This window comes from Phragmites australis, chromosome 24, assembly GCF_958298935.1.
Source record: "Phragmites australis chromosome 24, lpPhrAust1.1, whole genome shotgun sequence".
In the NCBI taxonomy this organism is placed as follows: Eukaryota; Viridiplantae; Streptophyta; class Magnoliopsida; order Poales; family Poaceae; genus Phragmites; species Phragmites australis.
The window spans coordinates 4,720,834-4,745,211 of NC_084944.1; the positions used below are offsets into that span (position 1 = coordinate 4,720,834).

Sequence of the window (24,378 nt, forward strand, 5' to 3'; positions counted from 1 at the left end):
GGTTCAGTTCTCAGAAGAAACTTCCATCTGAACCAAGTTAAACCGGACAGGGAGTATGTTGAACTTAAGGTCTTACCTAAAGGTCTGTCATGAAAGGAAAATATATGTTACAGTTTTTTTAATTCAAGGAAATGACAGGTCCAGGTGAGACTACATATGCAATATTCCAATGTGAACTTTCTTGATTTTTCCACAAAATCAGTCTATGCACCATGTGCATGTCAAAGTGGATCACTATGCTAGATGCACATCTTGCTTTTGTTTTTATTTTCTCTATTTTTTTCTTATTCCTGATACAATTTTAGGCAACACTGATGTGTGAAGGTGGTAATGTTTTCTGCTTCAGTAGACTAAAGGGTATTGGGCATTAAAAATGATGACAGTTGCAATCAGAGGCACAAACTAAATAAAACTGAAGAACCAAAAACTGTAGACAATGGGGAAAGGAAATCGGGAGTACTAGTAGTATCATGTAAGGAGTCAGGAGGCAATCAACAGAACATGCTTTCCACATTGTAGCTGATTGTTGCTGCAGCATGGTTGCATAGGAAATGTTTATTAAACTAGTGCATATAGGAATTAAAAGAACTGATAGCCTTTAGACTCACACGTTAAAAGCCTCCTGCAGATGCCTAATACTGTATCATCTGCATTAGAAGTGATCAAATGACATGCTAGCTGGCTTCCTAGAGTTGGTGGAACGCGGTCATAAATTTAGATCTATATGGATGCTGCTTGACACTTGACACAACGTGGAAATAAGAGATAAGCACATTTTGATCAAATGACAGTTAGACAATAATCAACCTACTTTACACATCAGATCGGTCTTATATGACTTGCAAGTTTCCAACAGTTCCCTTTTCTATTTAACTGTGTTAAATAGAAATTTTAGTGACACGGACAAAATCCAAGGTGCAGTAGTATAGTATTTGAAGACCACTTTTCTGCTGAAGTTATAAAGCATTGCAGTGTTGCTTATTTACGATCCTGATGACCAGATGATGACTCTGCACCAGAAGTGCTGACTTATTAGATGATGACTCGGCAGGAAAAAGTGCTGACTTAGCTATACTAGTTTATTCTATCAAAGAGCTATTTGTCAATCCTTAGGTTGCCTCTCCTTATTTTAAGAGGAGGGAGAAGGAATCATTTCTTAAAAGGAAAGGAAACTCACATAAAACTATAACCAGGTCTCGCATACGATGAAGGCATCGGCCAGGACAGTGGTGGATGCAATAAGAAGCTGTGTCCCTGAAGGGTTAACCTTTTTCGCAAAACATCCATATGCTTCTTACTATTTAAGCTAAATCATATATAGATTTCAATAACTGAACCCAGTATATATTTTGTTCGGTGAAAATTGACACTACAAATGTAAACTTAGCCAGGATAGTGCTGATGAAAGCCAGAGGCAAAATCATGTGAGGAGGAAAATTTTCTATCTGAAATTGTACAGTCTGGAGAATGATACCAACCAAATCTTCCTTTTTCTAATCAAGAGCCAGAAAAGAAGTTTTAAGTAATCGCCTTGCAGCTGCTATCGCTTCAAAAAAAAGTTTCACAAAGATAACACATTCACCTAAGCAGTTAACTTGCTATTACTAGGCTCTTGTGTTCAGGTGAAAAATTCAGGCAATAATTAAGAGAAAAGATACAAAAGGAAATAATAATCTTACATGTTCATGAGACAAATAATGACAGGAGCCCAAGATCATCAGTTCATCACCTTCACACAATAATTCGAAGAATTTAAGCTGTCAAATTCACGAGGCGATCACTCTACAGAGGATCACACCAATTTTTTTACAGGAAAGAAGATTGTACGAATTAAGCCTAGCTACTTTGCTCTTTTGAGTATTTGCTTGTTAGGTTCTTCTACCTAATGAAAAAGTATACACGGCACAAGAACTGGTTTAAGCGGCGAGATTTGGTGGCGGCGGCTGAAAACAGAGCAGGGAGCGGATGGCAATGGCAGGAGAGGAACAGCTCTGATGCCAAATATTATGGAACCAGATGAACACAGCGAGATAAGGGCTGATCGCCCTCTAATCTTTGGACGTCTACCGATGCGACGAGGCTCTGATCATAGCCGATTGGTGGGCAAAGCCCTTTCTAGATTACTTCTTGATTGATCCCTAAACAAGACTAAGGCTACCTTTATATACTAAGTAATTTAGGAAACAGGGAGTAAGCGAAACAGACTAGGACTCAGCAATCAAACTAATAAGCTAGAAAAGTACTAGTATGGTTTCCATAACATTTTTCATGTCAAAGCAATTCTTGGACGAGATACATAGATTCTTCCCTAAATTACCTGTTCTAATGAATAATTGAATACTAACAAAGAAAGTCATTTCATCCTTCTTTCTCCGTAGGAATAATAAAACCAATATTCCTCCATTCCAGTCCGAAGGAAGTATGCAGTATCCATGGCTGATACAAGTTTTAGACACAAAGATTTCCTATGTTTACTACCGAGATTGAAATTCTTCAGGCAGGAAGTTCTGATGGGTCTAAAAAACTGATGAGAAAGGTAAATAGTTGTTGAAGACGTTTCAATTGTATATATCAAATGGGCCTAGCCTTACAGCTGGGCTTTCTGTGTCAACCAGAGTGCTTCATTATATAGTGAAGATCCCCGTAATTAATCTCTCCAAAAGAAGACACTGTAAATATCTTATAAGGTAGTACAATATATTATGGAGAGTATGCAGTTACAGTATTTCGCTGCCTCACAATAATGCACGTAATAATAGTAATTTAATGACAAAATGGTATCTACGCAGATCATGATTCCAACTAAAAATTTGATCAATTGCAGGCCCCAGCTGAGAGACATAGAATGTGATTACTCTGAATACCTTCGTTTCTTTGGGCCTATGAATTTCATTACCTGTAAAAATCTGTCAACTATTGACAACAAGGAACAGGGGAGCTCAGAGACCATAAGGGCCTTTTTGGATTGAGAATATTTTCTTTAATTAAAATTGAACTAAATCCCAAGAGATCCCATAGAAATACCCCTCATCATTACACCCCTAAGGCTTTAGCTTCTTGTAAAGCCAGTCTTTAGAATAAAACAATATTATTGGTGTTAACTTGTGAACAAACAGAAGTGATCACTCCAGACTACATTGTCGTAATTCAGTAAAAGCATTTTTTAAACTATGAAACAGATCGTTGTTTGCACTCAAGGCATGCATGCATGCAATAATTTGTTGTTTACTGGGATGGTCTTGCAACTTTTCCTTCTCTAAATATTGTTTTAGTTTCATTTTATCTGCAGCATAAAAATTGTTACAACAGCGTACATTTAAATGTTCTGAGAACAACTAAAACTGAAGCGTTGTGAAATGGTCAGCTGGTAGCAATTTAAGATTGTCATCTGTATCTTTTCTAATGCCAAAAACATAAATGAAACAAAAAAGGGGGTCAGAGTTAATCACCAGTAATCTCCACAGGAACACCTCCCTTTTGCAAAATGGTGGAACCTGGAATTATCTCTAACAATGATATCCCTACTTTCTACCTTAGAAATGAACTTCAATACAGAATGGCAGTCTACACAGATACGCAAATTCTTCTTGATAATGATTGGTTTTGTAGCTGGCATGCTTATCAAAGCAAAAGCTACGGCAATCCTCTGGCTGTGATAGCTCAGAAGCCTCTCCTTTGCTCTATCTTCTATGTTCAGTGGCAAGGAGCTTGTGTCCGGGACATAACATTCCTCCTTTATCCTCTCCGAAAGTTCCTCGAGTTTTTCATATATCTGCTTCTGCTGCGGGTGTGACCAATCCTCATATCCAAAAACATGTGTTTTCTTATAAGCATCGACCCAGCTAAAACCAGGCAGCTTCTTAATCCTGTTATCCCTCATCAACTTCCTGACTGCCTTCACATCATCCTATTGGCCCAAGGACACATATATCCCAGAAAGGGACACATGGATGCCGGTATTATCTGGCTCAAGCTTCATAAGATTTTGTGCGGCAATCTCTCCCAGCTCCTGGTTCCCTCGCATCCGGCAAGCTCCAAGCAAGGAGCACCATCCATACGCATTGGGCTTGATAGGCATCTCACTTACGAATTTCCGAGCTTCGTCTAGTCTCCCAGCTCGACTATACATATCAATGATACAGGAATAGTGCTCCTCTTTAGGCTCAATACCATGGACATCCTTCATGGAGTGAAAATATTTTTGACCTTCGTCCACTAATCCAGCATGACTGCATGCTGTCAGCAGGCTGACAAATGTAATGTGATTTGGCCTGATACCATATGAGGTCATCCTATCAAAAGCTTGAATTGCATCCCTACCATGACTGTGCTGTGCGTATACATTGATTACGGCATTCCAGTCAATATCAGTGTGGTATCCAATCTCATTAAATAACTGAATGGACAAACTTATAAGGCCACACTTTCCATACATATCTACAAGGGTAGAACCAACAAACGAGTTGCTGATCAAACTCGTCTTGATCACTTGAGCATGCATCTGAGCACCTTGTTCGAGCAGAGCTTGCATGGCACAACCCTTGATCATGCTCGAGAAAGTGAACTCGTTGGGCTCAACACCTTGCCTTCGCAGCTGAATATACATTCCAAGGGCCTCCTCAACACGTTCGGTCTCAATGTAACCGTCTATCAGCAAGGTGCCTGACACAACATTCCAACCTCCAGGGTCAATCTTGACCACACGAGAGGCATTCTCCACATCCCTAGACTTAGCATACATGTCCGATACCGCATTCCTCACAACGGTCTCCAGCTCAAATCCCACCTTCATCACACAACAATGGAAGCTTCGGCCAAGGCGTCCATCCTTGAGCCCTCCGGACACGGTCAATGCACTGCAGAACACATGCTGGTCGGCTCCAACCAGTCCCTCGCGTCCTATATCCCAGAAAGCCAGAACAGCTGCCTCGAGGCTCCCATTCTTGGCATAACCGTCGATCATGGCAGTCCAGGCGACAGCATCCTTGTGCGGCATTTGGTCAAACACCCTGCACGCCTCTCCCAGGAGCCCGCACTTCGTACATGTCCGCGAGGTTGCTAGCGACGAAGAGCTCGGTGTCGAATCCGGGCCTGACGCCGACGCTGTGGAGCTGCGCAACGGGGCGCGGGGCGGCCAGGGCGGCCGCGGAGCACGCGGCGCTGGAGAGCGCGAACTGCGTGGGCGCGGCGCATGGCGGCCAAGGCGGCGAGCGCGTCGTGGTGCATGCAGTTCTGGGAGAGCCCCGTGACGAGCGAGGTCCACGATACGAGGTTGGGTCGGGGCACGGCGCCGAACACGCGGGCCGCGGAGCCGGCGTCGGCGCAGTGGGCGTACATGGTGATGAGGTGGTTGGCGAGGAAGGTGGACGCGGCGGCCGCGCCGGAGAGCACGAGGTGCGCGTGGAGGCCACGGCCGCGGCGGAGATCCCCGGCGCGGCCGCACGACAGGAGGATCGCGGAGAGGCGGAGGGCGGCGGCGGCGGCGGCGGCGTCCGGCGGGCGCGAGTGCTGGCCCCGGAGTTTTGCCATGCGTGGTGGGGCGGGAGCTTTCCGTACGACTGGATTTTAGCAGTTAACTCCCGCGTGCAGGACTTCTACGAAATTTCGCCTCTACTTAAGGAAAATAAATTCAAATATAGCGATGCGGAATATGTATTCTCGTGCAGAATCAACTAGTTGGTCGCTATTTGGATTTTAAAATAGTGAACCTCATCTAAATAGAAAATTATTCTGTATACTTATTACTTCACATATATGATTACTTAAAGCCGGTTTGTTTTAGCTTAGAATTCTGAAAAGCTATTTCTAGATTGTGGATTTTAAAAGTTGAATTATAAAAAATTGATGGTTTAAAAGCTAAGTATTATTTGACATCCTGAATTCTAGAATGGGCTAAATATTTGTTTTAGTTATATAATTTCCGTAATACCCTTTGGCCTCCATCCACAGCAGCTCCTTAGCAAAAACGATCACATTCACGTATTGCTAGTCGAGCCCCACACCGCCTACAACGCCGCCAGTCGTGGTGGATTTCTGGCTAGACGGACACATGTCAATGATCAGGCATGAGTTGCTCGTCAGCATGTTGCCTACACAGGAATTGTTACCCACGACAAAAAAAAACGTGTGGGCAACTCCACGGTCGATGCAACGACTAATCTAGTGAGTGCGGCAGAGTGCTGTCGAGCCAGGGAGCGCATCACAACGGTAGGATTGGGCATGATGGTAGGTAGGATTGCATGGCACGATGATGTGCACAACTAGGAGGTAGTGTTAGGGTAGGGGGCGGCAGGGAGGCGGCGCCGGCTGGAGGGGCGCCGACGTCAGTGAGGGGTGGTGGGGAGAGGGCGGTTGGAAGAGATCGCTAGAGGGCTGGCCGATTAGAATAGAAGGACGAAAAAAAGAATGTTTCGAGAAAAATAATAGTATTGGTGGGTAATTATAGAATACTTATGTGAGCATTTCTATTTTTTATATAATCACAATCTGCAAAAAGCTGTTTGGAGACAGCTTACTGATTGTGGTAGAAAATGGGGCTAGATTTTAAAAAACAAATTGTACCTAATTGTTTGTTTTAGCTTCAGCTTTTAAAAGTGCTTTTCAAAATCTAAAGCTAAAACAAATAGACATGTTTCTCTGTACTCATAGCATGCAGAATGCAAGATGCTTAAATAGACACTTAAAGAGAGAAAATGTAGGGAAATCATCCAAATAATATTTTAGTTAATCATCAAATCAATCATTTACATAATCACGACTTCAACGATTAACCAAAATATCATCCCGGTAGTCGTGACACGTGTTTTGTGCCTAAGATCAGAACATATGACTTTCCAACATAAGTAATCATAACCAAGCTTAATAAAGAGCGAGAAATTAAATCATAATATAAGTTCGGAAAAACTGCAAACCCCCCCCCCCCCAAAAAAAAGTCACTTGGATTTTGACTCCCCCCCCCCAAAAAGTTGTTTTGTTGAAAAAAAAACCCCCTAAAAGTTTGACTTTGTTGCAAAAAACCCCCTAAAAATTCAAAAAAATAAAAAAATTCTAAAAAAAATTCTAAAAAAAACTAGAGACAATTCTAAGACCTTCTGTGAAATTTGTTTTCTAAAATAATATCCTTTGCATCATATTTCATGGAGAGGAAGTTTGGAAAAAAAAAGAAAAATGTGCAGCTCATTTATTAACTCATGTTATTTTAACTTTGTCATGTCTACCATTATTTTTCCTACACAAATAATTGTTTAAGTAAACTAATAAAAGTGGTTTCACTAATTTTGAGGGTGTTATGGATTAGTTATGAATTAATCTATCTGCAACATATTTACTCAATCTTGCACGTTACAATAACTATTTCAAGATTTCATGTATTTTTACAAGATAGAAGATCATGTAATAAGACTAAAAAATTTTGTTTCATGATTTTTGGATTAGTAAATAATTAACTATGCATTTAACTCGAATTAATAAATGAGTTGCACGTTTTTCTTTTTTTTTCAAACTTACTCTCCATGAAATATGATGCAAAGGATATTATTTTTGAAAACAAATTTCACAAAAGGTCTTATAATTGTCTCTAGTTTTTTTTAGAATTTTTTGTGATTTTTTTTTAAAAAAAATTGAATTTTTGGGGGTGTTTTTGTAACAAAATCAAATATTTCGGGGGGGGGGGGGTTTGCAACAAAATAATTTTTGGGGGGGGAAGTCAAAATCCAAGTGACTTTTGGGGGGGGGGGTTGCATTTATCCCTATAAGTTCTTAACCATTTACAAATTTAACAGTTTACAGCAAAAGAGATCTAGAATGATATTAAAACTGATCAATTTCTAGCAAAAAGAGAAACTACACAGCGGAAACAAAAGATAAAGACAGTAAAAGATAGGTGAAACCATATGCCCTTAAACTTTACCCTAAAAGTGCGACCTCCGAGTAGTTGCCTACTCATTTCCGCAGCTAGCATCGGTGAGCATGAAGTAGTCAAATACCGTCTCTTCCTCACCTACAAAACTTGTAGAGCAGCTGAGTACAAAGGTACTCGCATAACTTAATCCATATATGGTACATATAAATAATCCAACTCCAAGGATTATGCATTAGACCATTAGCAAAGAAAAATGCCACAAGGTTGATTAAAACATATACGCCCACAACCTAGACACATATATGTGAGCATTTAAACATAACCAACATACACTTCCAAACCTGTAACTAACAACCTACACATAAATGTAAATAGAAGCATAGTAATACATCAATAGCCAGCCATCAACATTACCCAACATACCATTCATATCACCATCCTATATTCATAACTCTACAACCGATGCAAATAAACAGAAGCATCCTCATGATCGAGAGTGCGGCAATTCAAATTATTTTTGTACCCTGCAGAGGATACTCCTTTACCTACACGACTCGAGGACCATACGGCTCACGTGTCCACACAGGCCCACGCGAGGTACTCGTGTCAACCTTTTCCAATAAGTCATAACCGTTTCATCATGCGCCGATAGGTACATGGGTCATCCAGAACTACTCCCAGAGCAAATTGGATACCCCTATAAGCCCGCCCGCTCATACCATCGACTCGCACGCCAAAAGGCCACAACTACAAAGGTATTCGGCTTATCGTTCCCATGTGTGACATGTAATAAGTACGAAAAGTGATAAAGCCAACTGCACCGATAGACGGTGCTTAACCGATACAAAACGGTCTATGGTGCCCGGCTCCTCTCCTGAACTACCTCGAGGAACTCCTCCGGGGCAGAAGACACCCCTAACACCGCTCATATCTCGTCTCATCCTCACATCTCATCCAACCATTGACATCATAATCAATGTTCGTTAACAATAAGTAAGCCCTAAGCTCGCGAACAATTGTTGCACAATCGCTCAACTTCTACCGAAGATCTATGCATTGCTAAGCATTTCGAATAACTTTCAAGTTAGACATCAATAATGCTATCAAGGCTACAAGAATATGAATCATCAAATAAACAAGGTAGGACAATGCATCACATAGGTTCTATCCATAGAAGCTGATATCGACTCATTGAACATACAAACTTACATAAAGCATAATTTATCAATTTTAGACTCCACAATTTAAATTGAAAGGTGCGATAAGCTTAGATTCTTGCCTTGCTGCTCTTGGGTTTGCCTGATACTTCCCGCACAATACTCGCAAAACTTTGTAAGGTTGGCGTCGCCTTCACTCGCTTGGACTGGCGGCACAACGCCCTCTAAACGAGTCAAAGTGCAATGCATAAACAAATGAACGATGGAAAAAACGCGCAAATGATGCATGCTTGAAGTATAATAGAGTGTTGAGCTTTAAAAATATTTGCATTAGACCGCTAAGTGATTAGGGTTTCAAAATTTGAAACCCCGGACAAGGTAACATAAGTATATCTAGCTTTAACAGGCTAGCGGTCAGACCGACATAGAGGTGGCGGTCTGACCAGTGGCTAGCAGAGAGTTTTGGCCTGTGATGGTATGACCGTATGCATGGTTGTGGTGAGACCGCCCACCAACGGTCAGACCGACCCAAGTGACAATTAAACTCCTTTATAAGTTTTCAACTCGGATTCTCTGGTCTCAACTGGCGGTCAGACCGGCCCTAGCGGCGATCAGACCGTTACACCTTGCCAGCAGCGCCTTTGCGGGGTCGATGTTGAGGATTCTGACAAGACCTTCGACAACAAAGGGTACCAAAATGCTCTGTGTGACTAATGGAGTGTTTCTAAAGTGATTTGAATATTATTAACCGAGCTAAACTCAAAATACCCCATGGATTAGATCTATGCTAGGTTAAACTTAGGCCTAAACGACACGAAGGTCGAATCGAGCTCGGAAACAACGGGGAAACGGTGAGGATAGCTTACCTTAGCTTATGGAAGCTTTCTATTGGATTAGAATGCTTCGGAGAGGCTCGGATTCACGGATAACTCTTAAGTTAGATATCAACAATGTTATCAAGACTATAAGAATATGGATAATCAACAACTCAAGGTAGAGATAATACAATTCAATATAAGTTCTACCCATATAAACCCGATATCGACTCGCTAACCATGCAATGATACGTAAGCGATAACTTATCAATTTAGACTCCATTCAATTTAACAAATGTGTAATATGCTTAGATGCTTGCCTTGCTGCTCTAGCGGTTGCCTGATACTCTCAGCGCAACATTCACAGAACTCCGGTAGATTGGTGACACCTTCACTCGCTTGGATTGCCGGGGTAACACTTTCTAAATGAATCAAGAACGCATTGCATAAATAATCAAATGATGAAAAAGTGTGCATATGATGCATATTTGCATATTAATAGAGCATCGTGTTTCGAAAACATTTGCAAAATACCACAAAATAATTAGAGTTCTGAAGTTTGAAACCCCAGATAAAACAACCTAAGTGCATATAGCTTTAAGTGGCTGGCGATCAGACCGATGTTCAAGTGATGGTCAGACCACCGGCGTGCAGAAGGTTTTGGCCGTCTGGCGGTCAGACCGATGGTATGTTGACGGTCAGACCGCAAGACTCTGCTGGTGCCACTTTGCGAGGCCGCCGACGAAGGCTCCGGCGAAACATTCAGCCACGAAGGACACCAAAATGCTCTATAAGACTAGTACATTGCTTTTAATGTAATTTGGACAACATTCACAGAGCTAATTTCAACATACCCATGGATAAGCCGTAGGCTAGGGTTAAACTTGGGTATAAATGGAATGAGGATCGATTAGAGCTCGAGAATGATGGGGTAATGATAGGGGATGCCTCACCTTAGTGTAGGGAAGCTTTCTAGCGGATCAATCCACTTCAGAGAAGCTCCGATTCGGAGATCGAGCCTTAGGGTGGCGTATGGGCTTGCGGTTGGATGAACTTTCCTCTAGGGAGGGAGAAGAGGGGAAGAGCTTGGAGAAACCTATGGGAATCTCAAGGGAGTCCCCTCCGTCGATCTTCGGTTGTCGAAGCCGTCGTGGTGATCTCTCCTTCTCTCTTGGTGTGGATGAAGGAGCGAGTGAGAGTGAGAGTGTGTGTGAGAGAGAGTGTGTGAGAGAGTTGGCCGGTTTTTTTAAGTGGAGCCTCTGCGCTGTGGTGGTTAGACCGCGGGATGGGTCGGTCAAACTGCGGGAAGGCCATGTGGCTGCTCTTTGGCGGTTAGACTACGGGTGACCCCGGTCAGATCGCAAGGGCAGTCTTGACCCCCTTTTTTCATCCTTCTTCACCGCCAAAGTATTTGGGGCTTCCTCGGTGTCTCTAAACCATCTACAACGTATTTTTTGAACACGTTTAAATCTCGAATTGCAAATAAACATGTATAAATATAATGTTATGATGATTATGCATGCTTAATTACATAATTAGCGTTTTGGTATGTGACACTCATATACTATTAAGAAGCTTTACCAATGAAGCTGTACCAATAAGATGGAAGTGGTTGTCACAGATGAAATCAAGATCTTTTTCTGTGGGATAGATCAACCAGAAGCACTTAAGATGATAATGGCCAATGCTACCTATTATTGATAACAATAATACATGAGATATTACCAAAATATTTTTTATTTTTCTCACTTCAGCAGTACTAGAATAGAAATTATTATACATTTTTGCTCAAGTTTGATGTAAAGGGTGACGGCTATGGACATAAACACGTGTTTCGAAAACTGTGCAGAAAGTTCTGGGAGTGTGAACTCAATCTTCCAAGTTGTTTTTGGCTTCAAAAAATTCGTCGAACCCAACAAGGTGGGGAGAAATGGATGTAACTTTTTTTGATGTTCGTAAAATAAAAAAAAACGTCAAAATCAGAGTCCGTATGCAAAAGTTATATCTATTTTACCGAAGACACTCCGAGTTAACTGGTTTATGTGTCTATCATATAATGAACATGAGTGGCAGATCATAATTATGACGGATTATAAATGTGTCACGTCACTTATGATTGTCATAACTATAACCCGTCACTTATAACTTTGACAAAAAAGTTAAAAGGATAAAATATTCATCTCCCTTTAGAAGGCACACGGTGTGAGGTGGTAAGTGGGTATACGTGTGAGGCTAGATCGCGGGTTCAATCCGTCGAAATGTAGTATATAAAAATAGTGTGAAAAATCACCTGTGACATGTGACGAGTGGTGATAGCTCTACGTTAATATAGCTCGAGTGAAAAAAAATTCGTGTCAAAAAATGCGAAAAACATTCGCCAATCATAAATACCATAATAAATGACATGTCAAGTTTTAACTCGTCACCAATGATTTTATTAGTGATGAATTCTCATCACTAATAACTACGCGTTCGAAATAACGGATGCGATACCTGTCAACCATAACAATTATGACCTGTTAATTTTGAGATTTTTTTTCACGTAGTGACACTCCAACTTAAAATATTACAGTTTGCGTTTTTGAGAGGAAACAAACGACCACACCTACAAACACACAACACTAAGAGCCACCCATGGTCAGCTATGACAGCCGAAAAGCCCCTACGTCGCACCCAAGCCGTGCCCCATCTCTGGCCGGTCGCAGGACTATTTGAATGCTCGGTCTCATCCCATTGAACACGCAATCGTTGCGTTATTTCCAAATTAACCAAGCCCTAAGAATTACTAGAGTATTAAAACCCTTTCTAAACTGTTTGGCAACACCTTTGCTTCTCTTCACCCACAGATCACTAAAGACACAGTCGCCATCTTGTGGTGAAACATCATGAAGCCCAACCGCCTAAACAGGTAGAACCAAACCTGCCTTGCAAAGACACAGGTAGTAGATTTAGCAAAGAATCATTACTCTATTTAGCAAGTAGCTATCTCCTCAGTGGGAATATCAACTGATCAGATCAGCCGCTGCGGTCAAAAGACGAGTATGCCAGATAGGTTACACTAACAGATAGAAAGCAAACCACGAGAATAGCAGAGCAGTGAGCAATCTCACAATCTTCCCCTTCAACAACTATTTCAGCAAGTAATTACATCACAACTCAGTGGTTCTTGACCTCTGAAAGAAGCCCTCGTGGAAGAACTATACAACTCACCCTCCATAGATCATAAATCCAGTCCAACACACTGGACCTCACAACACCCGATAGGTCGTTAGCAACCGCGCCGACATGTAAAATATTTTACCGGCGCATATACATGACATCGATACATAATTCAAGAAAACTTGGACGTGTTTAGCCTACCCCACCATTTCCGCTTCACGGAGTTGGGCGACGACTCATTGCCGTTCCCGAGCTTGTTCAGGATCACTTTCGTCTCCCTTATGCGGCTGCCGAAGTCCTTCTTCCACAAGTCAAAGTTTTGCTTCAGCCTCCGGAGTTCCATGTCCGGGTTCAGGCTAGCGTCCGCCTGCCCAGACTTGACCTCAACCAAGAACTTGGCGTCATCAACAAAGACCTGACTACGCTGCTCGAATTCTTCCGCTAGGCGGCTGATGACGCTAAGACCTGCATTCATTTCCCGTCCAATGGTGCGTGGAACCAGCTGAGACCCACTGCCGACATGATTCCCATTGCTCTCCCAGCTCTGATCTACTGATGAGTCGGACATCCTAGGTGTCTCGTCGAGAACAAGGCTCTTCTTGGCTACAGAAAGGCTTGATTGCAGTGACCGCATTTGCTTCTGCCACATTTCCTCCATTGCTTTCATTTTCTGCTCGTACTCTAACCAACGATTTTCGTATTGCTGAAGCCGCTGATGAAGCATCTCATTCTCTTCATCCTTCTCTCGAACTGTGGCCTCGGCTTTTAGTATCCGCCTTTGTAACTCAGCCAGGACTGATGCCTTAATCAAAATTTGGTCACCCTCTGCCTCCTGAAAGAATATTAGCAATGTAAAAATTCATGCTGTTTTGAATTATATGAAACGGATCAAGAGCAACAATACATAATACTTCAGGTTTCCTAGGAAGATACTATTCATGAATATAACGCAACATCAACGCAGTATAAAACATTGATCATACCTGCTTTGATTCAAATTCTCTAAACACGTTTATTAGATCAACATTGCCATCACATCTTCTAACAAGGTTCCCACGAATACCTACATATTATGGATATAGGAAGAAACAGTAACAGTGTCTCAAATTACCACTCCCCTTCAATGAACTTTTATAAGAGGAGGATAAAAAATCTCCGTACCAGCTTGTATTATCACTGAGGCCTTCCTGACCTTTGTGAAATACCTTCTTGCAAGCCAACATCTTACATTTCTCTGCAAAATAATAGCTGCCCTACGTTTCCTCGACAGAGACGAGTAAATTTGTCTTGCATTCTCACCGCGAACGACTGCAAGTTAAGAAGAAGGGGGTCTAGTCCATACAATAAACTTAAGAGGAAAAAATGCAACAAGAATAAAACGTAAAATACATAAATACAGTAGTTTGGAAAGCGTACATGATTGAAGAGCCAAAACTCCTCTGATTCGTTCTCTCGCATGGTGACGAGCTTGATGCCCTCTGAAACAGCTTTGAACCCTTAAAATTCCGTGCAGAGTATGATTCCGAGTATCTTCAAGTTTGCCAATCTTCAGTTCCCAAAATCAAAGGACACAGCAACACAAGATTATTGTCACTAAATGCTAAACAAAAAGAGTATGCATACATATATGGATAAGAAATCCAGGACAATACATAGTTTGTAAACATGTAATGAAGCCAACAGCTTTACTTTTAAATGTCATCATTACCAGGAAAATAAATACACTGACCTGACCAGTTCGGAAGAACAATTTTGTGTAGCCAACTTGATACATCTCAGGTAAAATGTTGAACTGATGAAGAATTGCAACTGAAACACTAAGTGGGTCTTGAGATGCAACATCCTCAAGAAGAAGGAACCCATACCTGATAAAATTAAGTATTAACTTTTTTAAAAGAAAGAAGTTGGCAGAAGTTCAACGTAACTGTTCAGAGATCCAATTTACCGCCGAGCAAACTTCTGATGTGTCATTCTAGTTGGATATCCAGATCTTGAAATCCGGACAACCTCAAGAACCCCACAGCATTTGAGTTGCTGAAGAACAAGTCCTTGCTCGTAAATTGAAGGAAGTTGTAGATTATTAGGTTTAATGCAGCGTATAAAATGTGGTGTTGTACTTTCCAGTCTTTGCATAAGTTGGAACAGTTGTCCCTACAAAAATTGCACATGCACAGTCAATAAAAGTTGTTCTGATTCACTCAAGATCTAGCAAAGTGATTATATGGGAGCATAAAAATCTGTACCTTGAACTTCATAGCAACACTTAACTTTTGTGAATCAGCAGCACTAGATCTATATGGAACAGATATAGAATTATCCGATTGAGCTAGCATCTTAGATGCAAACATTTGTGGCAGAGAAGATTTGCATTTGGCAAGGAGCTGAATCGAGTCCATGTGCAATAAGTCTCTATTCTTCTCCAGAAAACCGGAAGTATCATAACCAACCTGATTATTAAGAATCAGAACTAATGTTGACACATGGTAAAACATAGATGGAAGAAAGCACATATTATATACAACATATATTCAGTAGAATCTCCTACTGTTTACTGTAAAAAAGAACAGTGAATATATAGCAACTTCGAACCTCTCCTGCGTAGTGACGGATGGAAAACGCCTTGCCTCTTTCTCCTTTGAAGCAAGAATTCGTGTTAAGATGTTGCTTAAGCTTGTTTGCAAACGTAAGATCTGTGGCATTGGGGAAAGTAGATTCCTCATCCAGAAGAGACAATAATCCCAGTGGTTTCTGTATTAAGTAAGAATGTTAGACAGCAAAAACATATGCATTACTACATGATTTCAGGTCAAGTTTGCGAGATAAACGAAGCAGAGAGAATTCGAAGGCTTCCTTTACCAAGTTTTCAGATGATAACAGAAAAGATGTGTGTAAATAAAATTATGAAACATGATAAGATAAGTGTCACAAACAGTATTAATTGTCTAAGTGTTATCAAAGTAATCAGAACACACGGAATGTAACCGAATGTCCTCCGTGTTTAGCAACCCCATGATCCAGATCCAGTGGCTTTAAGCTAGTTATAACCTTGCTTTTTTAATGCTAGTTATCGTCATGGTTTGATAAACCAGTAACTCCATTTACTTGTAATATTGGTCAGGCCTATGAAGGGTCAGTCAATCCAGCAAAGTTTTGACAAAGCTCTGTAGAACCAATTTATCTCTAACAACGAAAATATCTGCATAATGGTATACTCTGAAATTTGTAGGCTTTGATCCCTTTGGACGCATTCTTACCAGAACATTTCATTTTGACTAGTACTACCTCCGTCCACAAATGTAAGGCATATTTTTTGAATGGTCTTGTCCACAAATGTAAGGTTCATTTCACACTCAAATGCAAAATATGGGTGTTGTTCCCTATATACCCCTAATTAATGTTCATCTTTTCTTTGTACTCTTCACAGGCATGCATTGAATATAGTCTTTTGGAGCTAATAATTGGGTGTGGTATAGTCATTTGAAAGTCCTCTTGGTCTATGTGCAAAACAAAACAAGCCTTACATTTGTGGACGGAGGGAGTATTATTTTAAACAAACAAATCTTTACTTCATACACAATATGGGAAGATCATAGGTGCAATAAAGTTCAAGTCTTCTGACATTACCATACTTTCCAGCTGAAGATAAAAGCAGACGAGGTCAAGGAAATAGAACTGCTTTGCTTATTGTGAAATTAAGTAGGAGAAAAGTTTTACTTTTCCTAAGGCAGTATTGCTGCATATTTTTTTCGAGAACATGAATTGCTATATAATGTATTTACAGCATTTCCATAGACTAATATAAATTTTAGCAAGTGACAAGCAGTGAAAAGAATGTAGTGGCTCATACTTTCTCAAAGAGATTCAAACAGTCTTGATTGTCCTCAAACTCAACCTTTGCCCAGTCAATGCCATCCTCAACATATTCCTGTTTGCAGAAACAAATTCCTTTTTAGAGAAATGTTCGACAGGAATTTTTTATCTAAAAAAATCATGGCCTGAATGAATAACAGTATATAGTTCACCACTTTCCAGTTAGATAACACAATAACTAGAAAGTAGCAGATTCTAGAAGCACATTTGATACTTTTATTCCAAAGACAAAAAGGAAAAGTAAAAAAAAGAATAATGAGCCTGTGATATTGCTAAAGTTCAACATTATATTTGTCACAATAATTCTAGAACCATGACTCAATAAGCAACATCAATAGGATGAAAGTAAAAACAAAGAAACAAAGATATTCTATGAATCGTGAAGTCCAGAACAGAATAATAGAACCATTATTCTAAAAAGTATACCTGCTCATATTAACTAATTGAGTAAAATAATTGCAACTTGGCAACATGGATTCTGCAAGTTAAAACATTAAAAACAACTCACCTCTTGCTCAAGCTTAAACAAATGACGGTTGAAATGTTGTTGTAACCTCTCATTAGCATAATTAATGCAGAACTGTTCAAAACTGTTCTTCTGCAAATTTATTGATGTCATAAGTAACCATATGCAAATTAATATATGATGACTTTAGGTCAAAAGGAAGTACATTACATCAAATGATTCAAAGCCATAGATATCAAGAATGCTAATTGATCTCCCAGTTCGACGCTTGCCAACTGAGAGAGACTTATTAATTTGTTCTACAAGCCACTCAAACAAACTGGCATAGACTGATTTGGCCAGTGCGTCTCTTGTATCAGTTGCCTGAAATATTAATAGATATGCAAATTCATTAGTACTTTGATAACTACAGTTGTTACTTTGCCTTTAGTTGAGAAACAACTAACCTGTGAAAGGGTAAGTTTCTGGACAATGTTTTCATTATTAACTTTCATATGGCGCTTTGACAAAGCCAAATTGAGATCTTCGGTACTGCAGCCAAGAAGTTCTGCAACCGTTTTTGAAGCTGCAATAGAAGGACACCTTTTGTCAATACCTATTCCTAAGTACAAAATGGTACCTCCCAGTTATACGGATTGCTAATTTGTACTTAATTTTTCAAAATTGCATCAGGCAGGCTCATTGAAACCAAGAGTTGAGTTTGATGCACTCTGTAATGGAAAATGTCATGCTGTCGAAGGAAGGAGAATTCTAATCGTATGTCAGGCTGTCAGCAGCTCCATGCTGAGGCTCAACCTTCCCAAACACATGGACTCTAAACTTGACATTATCCCATTCTTTTTCTTGTAAACAATCTAGGTAGGTCTTCTTCAAAAAAGACTAGTTTGACCACAATTTTAAACTCAGGAAATCATAGCTCTAGACCGCAGTATGAAGCTAAGTTTCATGCACCAGCCATTTCCCCAAATTCTTGACCTTCTAGGGGAATGCAAGCATTTCTACTCACACTTACAGGGAGTCGTTATGGGTCATGTCCGGAAGATAAAAAATCATCGACAGTTCCACAGCAGTAAAACAGTATTATTTCACATCGTAAAGCATCTGATTAAGGTTTGTGGAAAGCAGCACCTTCAAACTTCAGGATTCCAAAACCGCAAACAAAACAAGGTAGACCAGAAATCAATCAACAGAATCCAATAAAAGGTAATATATAAAATCTTGTTACCATTGTAATGTGTTAAAGACAGAAACTAAAACAAAATTGCGGAAATGAAATGAAAAAATGATAGCCAACAAAATTAGTTCAATGAAGAACAAAAGAAACATTCACATTGTGAAAAGAAGAGTCAAAAGTAGGGACCACTAAATTATTGAATGAAGATCAAATGTTTTATTTTACCTTCATCTACAACAATTTCAACATGATTTTCATTATCGATTATTGTGAACGAGACATCCCCCAGCCACAGCACAGCAGAGACCATTGCAAAAACATTCTCTTGGTCCTCTTTGCTGATATGGACGATGTTCATAGCTTCCTGAAAAAGGAGAAGTCAGCAAACGTGATAGTAGCAACTAGCAAAGAACAGACACAGGTGTGTAAAAGCTTCCATGGAATTAGCTTAACCATTTAATGTAAGAAAGGGCATGTTCCATAGAATGAGGTATAAAAACATTGTACCGTCACAGTTCGAAACATTTGGGCATCATCCACACCAGCAATTGAATAGCAACAGCTCTGCTTAAGATATTTGTACTCATCCACCTTTTTCAAATTCAACTTCTCTGTATCAAAAACATTATAAAGAAATTCATATGATTAAATTAAGAAGTATACAGAGGAAAAGAGAGCAGCAACATCACAAGGAACATAGAATTGTCATTAGGAATTATGAAGGTCCCAAATCTCTGCTGGAAACTGAGCCAAACAAATAATAGCCCTTTCTAAAATAGAACACGTTGAAATTTCTGAAAGGATATAATCAGATGTCATCATCTTAATTGTGTCAGAATGAAATAGTAGATTATGTACCTCTAAGAGATGTGGGTGCACCAGCACATAGCTGGTAAAATATATGGTAGGATCGCTCACCTACCGCGCATTGTACAACTCTGGACTGCCATAGCGGAAAAAAGGCATATTAGATTATTTATTATAAAACAGTACAGTAGTTGTTTTTTGTAAAGATAACCATAAGATTAGAAGTTACCTTCTCGAGTAAAACTGTCCGTGGAGCAAGATAAACAGATAATTTTCATCAACCATGGTTAGAAATGTAAATGAAACCAGAAAATGCTAACGATATAGAAAACAGGATTCGGTAGAATCTGCATACATGTTTGAATCACGGCACCACATATTCTTCCAGTGGTACTGAAATGAATTTCAATAAGCTTCCCCTGCAATTGAGAATCAGGATTAGTGAAACTTTGTTCTGAATTGCAGTATAGTGATACATACATAAGAATAAAACTTACAAAACGACTTGAGTTATCATTTCTTAATGTCTTTGCATTTCCAAAAGCCTCGAGTATTGGGTTGGTCTGTAGAATTTCATATTCAATGCCACTTCCACCTCCAAGAGCAGCCAGATACTGCATAGCAATTTTTGCAGTTTCTGTTTTTCCTGCTCCACTCTCACCACTATATATTAAAAAAAAAGGAAAAATGGCATCACTTATTCACATAATCAATTATGGTGCTACTAGATTATAAATGGAATCAATTTCTCAAATGACCTCAACAAAACTAACATAAGAACAAACTGAACTTGTTCACCGAAGTAAAATGTTTCAATCACATGAAAAATATATATTCAAAGTAAAATGTTTCAATCACATGAAAAATATATACTCGGTGGTACATGAGATTTTAGTGCACCCATCCTATTCTATCGGCAGGAAGACCACTCAAATCATGAATCTAGTAAGCCAAACAACAGCATATGTTTTAATCACCTCAACAGGATCCTTATGGTGTGAACTTATTGATGAACAAGAACAACACAGAATTTTCTCTATCAGTGAGGCAACTGGCACAATTAAAATACATTCGGATGGACGGGTCACTGTTTGTTCTGTTCAGCTGATGGGAAAACTAACAAAATGAAACTGTGACATTCCTGAAAAAGAATAATTTCTGAGGCTTGACTCTTTTACCATCATTTATCATCTAAGTACAGGGCTTTATTACACTAAGAAATTCTCACTGGAAAAAAAAACTTACCCACCTTATAATAATAGACTGGTTAACTTCATCTGAAAATGAACAGACGCTTAGTTAGGTGTAAATGTAGATGTACAAACAATATTGATATATCAACGTTAGTCGACTGACCTCTTTTCATTTCACGAAGTGCTGAATCTGCTATTGCATAAACGTGTGGACTGTCCATTGTTTTATTTCTATATGCATCTATGCATTCATTACCATATAGTGAAACTTTCTTAAAAGGGTTGACAGCCACCAAAACTGGACCTGCTTTAGTCTACAAAACAATAAATGTCAATAAGAAAGCTATTAAACTCCAGAAAAAAAAGAAGACAAAGTTAGGATCAATCCTCACATAAATCATGTCTTGGGAGTATCTGTACTGCAAATTGTACAGTACTGATGGTTCACTTAGATAACTTAGCTGCATAAGATCATCCACTCCATCAAGAATTTCAGGATTTGCAGGTTGAAGGCTCTCTGTTTTTAATCTCAGTACCTTAAAATTGGAAGATTCGTGTCAAATGGTTGTACTTTCAAAGTGATCATAATATCTCTTGGAAAAAAATCAGGAACTTACTTTCCCTTCAGAAACCCTAAGTACAGACTCGTCACCAGAGATTGTAAGTACAGTGCATAATGCCCAATCACCATTTGGAAGCTGACAAAAAACTCTATGCTTCTGCAACACGGATAGGGTATAATTTGAATTGACACTGTACTCCAAGTTGTTAAAAAAGACACAAGCATTTAAATTTCAAATTGCATATTTCTAAAAATCAGATGATGTAAAAGTATGATAACTAGGTGCTATGTTTCATGTAGAATATCAAGAAATGAATCTTCAAACAGGCCTGCCCTAAGTTCGGAAATCATAAGTATAGAGAGCAGAAATTGGCTACCTGAAATCTGAATAACCAACTAGATGCTTCTCTTAGTGTTGACATGCTATAGTTAACAAAGTGTTTCTTACTAAAATCAAAATCTAGTACAAAACACTAAAGTTTTTCCTAACTCTTTGAGACATGGAAGGAAAAAGTTGTTTTGCAGTGAAAACCGAACTAAAGGTACCCCTACCCACAACATAGAAGATAGATCACTTCCTCGTGTCACATTTATGCTACTGAGGTTGCTAGGGGCAAGGGTCATGACAAATCGCATTGCAATAACAACCTAGAAGGCTAGAACTACAGAAGTCACATTCTGATATCAAAAATCAAATTATCAAAACTCTCGTGACAACTGTAGTATCTTTCTTAGCAAATGCCATGCAAAAAACAACCTAAAGCGCATAAAAATCACACCGGCAAAAAAAAGGACATCTTGGTAACTGGGATAGTTCATCCTAGCGCTTGTTTTCACGTATTACAGAAGACTATCCCCCACAGCAGATCATCATCGCATTTGTATGATTTCACCGAAATATCTTCCCTGTGTCTCAATTTGTAACCTCAACAATCCTCGCATTTCAAAAGCATCAGAGGTAAGAGGGAAAAGGCCCACCTTTTTAGCGCCGTACGAACTGGTGTCACCCCACCTGGAGTCACCTTGCGAGGGGCTCGCAGCTGCCTTCGGCGACAACCGCCGCGGCGAAGCCGCAGCCGCCGAATCCACCTCCTGGCCACCTCCACCTCCACTTCTCTCCCCGTCCTCCTCCACCGCCGCCGTCGCCGCCTTGGAGCTGTACGGCGAGTCCGCGTCCCCCTCAATCCCCACGGCCTCCCCTTCCTTCTCCTCCTCCTCCTCCGGCGCAGCTGCCGCCCGGCGCCCGACGCCATTCTCCGCCGATCCGCCGCCGGCCCCGTTAGCCTTGGCCGAGTACCTGTAGTCGAGAGGCATCGACCGCGCGGGCTGCAGCTTGCTCGGCCCGCGCGCCCGCAGAGCCGCCGACTTCCGCACGGACCGCACCTCCACCGACGCCATCGCCGGCCGGCTGGCTGCGCCCTCGGAATCACCTCAGGATTCGCAACAAAACCGCTGCTCCCCGCGGGATCTCCGCCCAAACCGCCTCAAATCCACCCAAACCCCTCCTCCGAAGCTCCTGCCGCTCCAATCCACGCTCCCACCAAGCAAACACCTCCGAAAATCGCAAAAAGACAAAAACAAAAAACAGCCGATCTCGCGAACCGCTCACGCATCCACACCTCCGCAGAAATGGCGAGGGAGGCGGCGCTAGACCCAGCCCCTCAAGGATGCGAACCGCGTCCGGAGCTCGCGTACGCCTCCCTCTCTCTCTCTCCCTCCCTGTCTCTGTCGCTGGAAGAGAGAGAAGAGAAGGCAGGAAGCAGTGGCTGGGTCGGGAGAAATAATTTAGATAATAGTGGAATTACGGTGGCCTGCGAATTTCGTGGGCTTGGGTTTAAAAATGTTTAAATTTAAATGGGGCAGCGGTTAGCACTGCGGGGGTGGGTGGAGGCTGCTTCGCTTCGCTATCGTATCGGGAAGGTTTTGAACCGGCCACATGGCACGCAATTCGGCCGCCTCATCCGATCCAGAAAAAAGCGAGTGGAGCGGCAGGAGTCAGGGACTGGTGGCTAACGGCTGCCGGGCTCAGTGCTAACGGCGTAAGAAAAATAATCCTATAAAATCTGATCTCAGATTATTTTATGGTTTGAATTCAGTTTATAGTGATATATATATGGTAAAAATAAAATAACCTTATGAAGATCTAATCTTATGAATTTTATGGTTTGAACTCAGTTTATAGCGATATATAGTAAAAATTATCATAAAATTTATCATAAAAGTAGAGAAAACCATGTACGAGGAGGAAGAAAATAAATAAATTGACAAATGTCAGAAAAGCCCCTGGACTTTGCAAAATTGCAAATGGGTAGGGTGGTGATGGTACACCGGCACTGCAGGCTTTCCGTCACCAAGTTAGTTTTTTCTTTCAGGAACGTCCCCGCATCGGTTAGAAGTTGGGTTACGGCAAATATTTTCGGTTTCATAACTGTAGTGATTAATTTGCTAACACATTGTAATGGGCCGGTGAGCTTGCACTACGATATCGACTTCAATTTGAGGTTAGGAATCGCTCGACAGATTTTTGTGGTTTCGGATGGGTACCGACGGGGACATTTGGGAACAAAGTGTAAACCATAATAAGCTCCTATTCTTTAAACATAAGAGGTTTATGTTCGGAATATGTATAGCTCTGACATGCAAGGTCATAGGCTGGTTCTGGTTAGCAGGAGTGTAGCTAGAACTACAAAGATTCAAATGCATATTTTAACATATCTGGATTTAAATGGTGCACATGTTTGAGGTTATGTGATGTTCAAAAGGTAAAATTAAATTGCTAATAACTGAGATTTTATTTTTTTCTTAATGCTGGTGCACTCGGACGGGCTACTGTAGCTTCGCCCCTAATTGTTAGGGGAGGGAAGTACTAGCACCAAGTGTAGTAATGCTCAGTAGATTGGTAAGATTTCAAATAACTGGACCTGTTCAAGGGCCGGCCGGGCTGTCAATAGACCATATGATTAATCGCCTCTAATTACAGAACAGTTGAAGGGGCATTATGCACGGCACTTCTCCACTTGGACTAGGAATAGCAATGGCCACTCACTACCTTACTGGTATTAAGGACCGGGTATTGAGTATTTTTCGTACCCATGAGTCTATTAACAGGTAAAATTCTCATCTATCGGATAGAGCAAGTTTGGTACATTCTTAGCACCCAAACCCGTTTACCCATGGATGCAAGTCCCCACCAGGCACCATGCCACCAGCCTACTGTCCACCTCCATCATTCGGCACAAATAGTCCACGCAACGTAACAAACCTAAGGGCGTGTTTGGATGGTCGGCTCCCCTCATGCTTGCATCCGCGCGTGC

General features: G+C 40.7%; 1 protein-coding gene and 1 pseudogene across 1 annotated transcript; both read right to left on the bottom strand.

Moving 5' to 3' along the window:
* Positions 1 to 3,245: 3,245 nt before the first annotated feature.
* On the bottom strand, positions 3,246 to 5,535 carry LOC133908012 (putative pentatricopeptide repeat-containing protein At5g52630; annotated as a pseudogene).
* A 7,384-nt stretch (positions 5,536 to 12,919) lies between these two features.
* Positions 12,920 to 22,882, bottom strand: LOC133907764 (myosin-1-like). The gene is made up of 23 exons (XM_062349847.1): positions 22,043 to 22,882; positions 21,120 to 21,221; positions 20,895 to 21,038; positions 20,666 to 20,816; positions 20,559 to 20,586; positions 19,807 to 19,972; positions 19,665 to 19,728; positions 19,539 to 19,552; positions 19,361 to 19,445; positions 19,010 to 19,113; positions 18,728 to 18,866; positions 17,775 to 17,893; positions 17,539 to 17,691; positions 17,371 to 17,460; positions 16,840 to 16,917; positions 15,582 to 15,740; positions 15,236 to 15,439; positions 14,938 to 15,143; positions 14,722 to 14,857; positions 14,409 to 14,538; positions 14,154 to 14,300; positions 13,976 to 14,055; positions 12,920 to 13,824 (listed from the first exon to the last, which is right to left on the bottom strand). The coding sequence occupies exons 1-23, from the start codon at positions 22,460 to 22,462 to the stop codon at positions 13,165 to 13,167; spliced, it is 3,579 nt and encodes a 1,192-aa protein (XP_062205831.1). The 5' UTR covers positions 22,463 to 22,882; the 3' UTR covers positions 12,920 to 13,164.
* Between the last annotated feature and the right edge of the window lie 1,496 nt (positions 22,883 to 24,378).